The sequence below is a fragment of the Mustelus asterias genome, unplaced genomic scaffold (assembly GCF_964213995.1).
Source record: "Mustelus asterias unplaced genomic scaffold, sMusAst1.hap1.1 HAP1_SCAFFOLD_74, whole genome shotgun sequence".
Lineage (NCBI taxonomy): Eukaryota > Metazoa > Chordata > Chondrichthyes > Carcharhiniformes > Triakidae > Mustelus > Mustelus asterias.
In genome coordinates this window covers 1000792-1004998 of record NW_027590134.1, presented here as the reverse complement: position 1 = coordinate 1004998, position 4207 = coordinate 1000792, and the positions used below count along the sequence as shown (strand labels likewise).

General features: G+C 47.7%; 2 protein-coding genes across 2 annotated transcripts; both read left to right on the top strand.

Annotated features, from left to right (window-relative positions):
* Positions 1 to 2037: 2037 nt before the first annotated feature.
* LOC144483470 (histone H2B 1/2) lies at positions 2038 to 2439 on the top strand. Its single transcript, XM_078202161.1, has one exon. It carries the CDS (start codon positions 2065 to 2067, stop codon positions 2437 to 2439), a length of 375 nt encoding a protein of 124 aa, XP_078058287.1. The 5' UTR covers positions 2038 to 2064.
* Positions 2440 to 3599: 1160 nt separating this feature from the next.
* On the top strand, positions 3600 to 3989 carry LOC144483489 (histone H2A-like). The gene has a single exon (XM_078202182.1). It carries the CDS (start codon positions 3600 to 3602, stop codon positions 3987 to 3989), a length of 390 nt encoding a protein of 129 aa, XP_078058308.1.
* Positions 3990 to 4207: the final 218 nt, after the last annotated feature.

The following is a 4207-nucleotide window of genomic DNA, read 5'->3' as shown; positions in this document are numbered from 1 at the left end:
GGATGGGATTTATCCAAGGATTCTCTGGGAGGCAAGAGAAGTGATTGCAGAGCCTCTGGCTCTGATCTTCAGGTCGTCGTTGGCCTCTGGTATAGTACCAGAAGATTGGAGGTTAGCGAATGTTGTCCCATTGTTTAAGAAGGGGAACAGAGACTTCCCCGGGAATTATAGACCGGTGAGTCTCACTTCTGTTGTCGGCAAGATGTTGGAAAAAATTATAAGGGATAGGATTTATAGTTATTTGGAGAGTAATGAATTGATAGGTGATAGTCAGCATGGTTTTGTGGCAGGTAGGTCGTGCCTTACTAACCTTATTGAGTTTTTTGAGAAAGTGACCAAGGAGGTGGATGGGGGCAAGGCAGTGGACGTGGTATATATGGATTTTAGTAAGGCGTTTGATAAGGTTCACCATGGTAGGCTTCTGCAGAAAATGCAGATGTATGGGATTGGGGGTGATCTAGGAAATTGGATCAGGAATTGGCTAGCGGATAGGAAACAGAGGGTGGTGGTTGATAGTAAATATTCATCATGGAGTGCGGTTACAAGTGGTGTACCTCAGGGATCTGTTTTGGGGCCACTGCTGTTTGTAATATTTATTAATGATCTGGATGAGGGTATAGTTGGGTGGATTAGCAAATTTGCTGATGACACCAAAGTCGGTGGTGTGGTAGACAGTGAGGAAGGGTGTCGTAGTCTGCAGGAAGACTTAGACAGGTTGCAAAGTTGGGCCGAGAGGTGGCGGATGGAGTTTAATGCGGAGAAGTGTGAGGTAATTCACTTTGGTAGGAATAACAGATGTGTTGAGTATAGGGCTAACGGGAGGACTTTGAATAGTGTGGAGGAGCAGAGGGATCTAGGTGTATGTGTGCATAGATCCCTGAAAGTTGGGAATCAAGTAGATAAGGTTGTTAAGAAGGCATATGGTGTCTTGGCGTTTATTGGTAGGGGGATTGAATTTAGGAGTCGTAGCGTTATGTTGCAACTGTACACAACTCTGGTGCGGCCGCACTTGGAGTACTGTGTGCAGTTCTGGTCCCCACATTACAGGAAGGATGTGGAGGCTTTGGAGAGGGTGCAGAGGAGGTTTACCAGGATGTTGCCTGGTATGGAGGGGAGATCCTATGAGGAGAGGCTGAGGGATTTGGGATTGTTTTCGCTGGAAAGGCGGCGGCTAAGAGGGGATCTTATTGAAACATATAAGATGATTAGAGGTTTAGATAGGGTGGATAGTGATAGCCTTTTTCCTCTGATGGAGAAATCCAGCACGAGGGGGCATGGCTTTAAATTGAGGGGGGGTAGTTATAGAACCGATGTCAGGGGTAGGTTCTTTACCCAGAGGGTGGTGAGGGATTGGAATGCCCTGCCAGCATCAGTAGTAAATGCGCCTAGTTTGGGGGCGTTTAAGAGATCCGTAGATAGGTTCATGGACGAAAATAAATTGGTTTAGGTTGGAGGGTCACAGTTTTTTTTTAACTGGTCGGTGCAACATCGTGGGCCGAAGGGCCTGTTCTGCGCTGTAATGTTCTATGTTCTATGTTCTAATTCTGATTCCACTCCTTCTTGCAGTCAGCTTTTTGTTTTAGCAACAATGTCAATGTGGCTGTTGCTCATCAAACTTATTCCCCTTCCACACGCCCAGATATTGTACACTGCCAGCTCCCGGTGATGGGCGGAAGTAAAGCAGAGCAGTTGGTGCTGGTGTGGAAGGGGAAATGTCTGAACAGTATCAGCAGTCTGATAGAGTGATGTGGGATTAGCAGCAGAGAGAATGCGCTGGTGCGGCAGAGGGAGTGAGAGGGTCAGGGGGTTGGGTGGATCGGGGCGGACAAGGGGAAAGGACGGATTGACAACAGACTGGTTGCTGCTCAAATCCACAAACTCTTGTGTTTGGGTATCTGAACTAACCAATCAGAGAGAGAGCGTCACGAATTGACATCACTGTGAATGAGCCAATGGGGAACAGGGCTTTCAGCAATCCTTCATTAGCATAGCCTCTGCTTTGGTCTATAAAAGAGGAGTTCCGAGCGCGACTCAGTGATTCTGTGTCTGAAATTAACTGTGAGGATGGTGGATGAGAAGAAAGCAGCTCCGAAGAAGGGGGCGAAGAAAGTGATTAAGAAACCGGTAGTAAAGGGCGGCAAGAAGCGGCGAAAGTCGAGGAAGGAGAGTTACTCCATCTACATCTACAAAGTGATGAAGCAGGTTCACCCCGACACCGGCATCTCCTCCAAGGCCATGAGCATCATGAACTCGTTCGTGAACGATATTTTCGAGCGCATCGCGGGTGAGGCTTCCCGCCTGGCCCATTACAACAAGCGCAGCACCATCAGCTCCCGGGAGATCCAGACCGCCGTGCGCCTGCTGCTGCCCGGGGAACTGGCCAAGCACGCCGTGTCGGAAGGGACAAAGGCGGTGACCAAGTACACCAGCTCCAAGTAAAACCCCCCATGGACTGAAAAACATCCCAAACGCAACGGCACTTTTAAGAGCCACTCACAATCTCCCTGAAAAAGCTATATCATCCATTTAGTTTCAATTAATCTTTCCCTCTGAAGCGTCTCGAACAATCTAATTGTTGTTTTTACTGTTGATCAATGATAGGTACTGAGTAATGCAAGTTGATCTCCCAGCGTCTGATTAATAATGTTTCATTCATTAATTAATTGGTTTCCGACCGCGTCTGCACTTAGATCATCAGAGGCCCGTTTCCCCGACTTTAGAGAGGGGGAGAGAGAGAGAGCTAATGGAGCAAGTGTGTCAGCTTCCAATTCTGTTCCAGTTTGGTCTTAATAATCGATCAGTTTATTCCCTATCAGCCCCGATTTTGCAGGAACCTCCGTCTCGGCACTGGTCAATTTACACCGAAAATGTTCACTCCCCTCTTGATTCTCACGAATATGGAGAACATCCCGTCCGTTTACAGAACGATGTCAATGAGACTTTCTGGCGGCGAGTTCGAGAGTTTTAAAAAGGGCCGAGATTAACCCCGAATGGATCCAGGATTCTAAAAGCAAATCTGCAACTTGGGATAAAATGTGAAATGGTGCAAACACAGACTGATGTTTTAAACACTTTGTCGTTCAACAGTTAATTATTGAGAGATTTTATTTGAAATGTATTTCTTGTTTTATAAATACATCTGCGAACTTTTCAAAAATGAATAGTGAAAATTTTGTTATTTTCGACTTATTTTCCGAAAAACCCAGGCTGAAAATCAGAAACTGCCAGATACAGGTTAACTATAGACTGGGGAAGGAGAGAAAGGGAGATTCTTACATTACTCAAAATTAATTAACCATTACCTATTCGTATAATTTTCGAAACTCGTGTTCTTTCCGCTTTGGCGGCTTTTACAGTTTGAAATGAAATCGGTTGGAATCTGAGATTTTGGCGCCGTTATTTTCCGCCCTCACTCCGTGGGCTCTCCGGATTGGTGAGTTAAGCAGATTTCTGATTGGTCATATGAACAAGGTGCTGAGAGGCAGCAACAAAGTGACCAATCAGCAATGTCCGCACCTCCATTCCTCCCGGAGCGATAAGAGAAGCGAAAGGGAGTGGGTTTCAGCATTCTTTGTGAAAGTGTTTGTGAGATTGTGCAGATGTCTGGAAGAGGAAAGAGCGGCGGCAAAGCTCGGGCCAAGGCCAAGTCTCGCTCCTCCCGGGCTGGACTGCAGTTCCCGGTGGGCCGTGTTCACAGGCACCTGAGAAAGGGCAACTATGCTGAGCGTGTGGGTGCCGGAGCCCCGGTCTATCTGGCTGCTGTGCTCGAGTATCTGACCGCTGAAATCCTGGAGCTGGCCGGGAACGCGGCCCGGGACAACAAGAAGACCCGCATCATCCCCAGACACCTGCAGCTGGCCGTCCGCAACGACGAGGAGCTCAACAAGCTGCTGGGAGGAGTGACCATCGCTCAGGGCGGGGTGCTGCCTAATATCCAGGCCGTGCTGCTGCCCAAGAAAACTTCTGCGGCCTCGTCCAAGAGCAAGTGAAGCGACCATTCTTTAATCTGATAACCCAAAGGCTCTTTTCAGAGCCACTCACTTTTTCTGGAAAAGGGCGATCTATTGTTTGCCCCTCAGATGCTGCGCTGCTATTCACAGTCCAGCTGTTTCCCGCTTTGTTTTATTAATCCGGAGTTCCCCCTGTGTACGATAGTAAATAGACCCCATCAGTCTCGCAGCAGATAGAGGAATTCATCAGGCGAATA

Excerpts from the sequence above, each read along its gene's own strand:
- LOC144483470 (XM_078202161.1), top strand. The coding sequence starts at position 2,065 with ATGGTGGATGAGAAGAAAGCAGCTCCGAAGAAGGGGGCGAAGAAAGTG.
- LOC144483489 (XM_078202182.1), top strand. The coding sequence starts at position 3,600 with ATGTCTGGAAGAGGAAAGAGCGGCGGCAAAGCTCGGGCCAAGGCCAAG.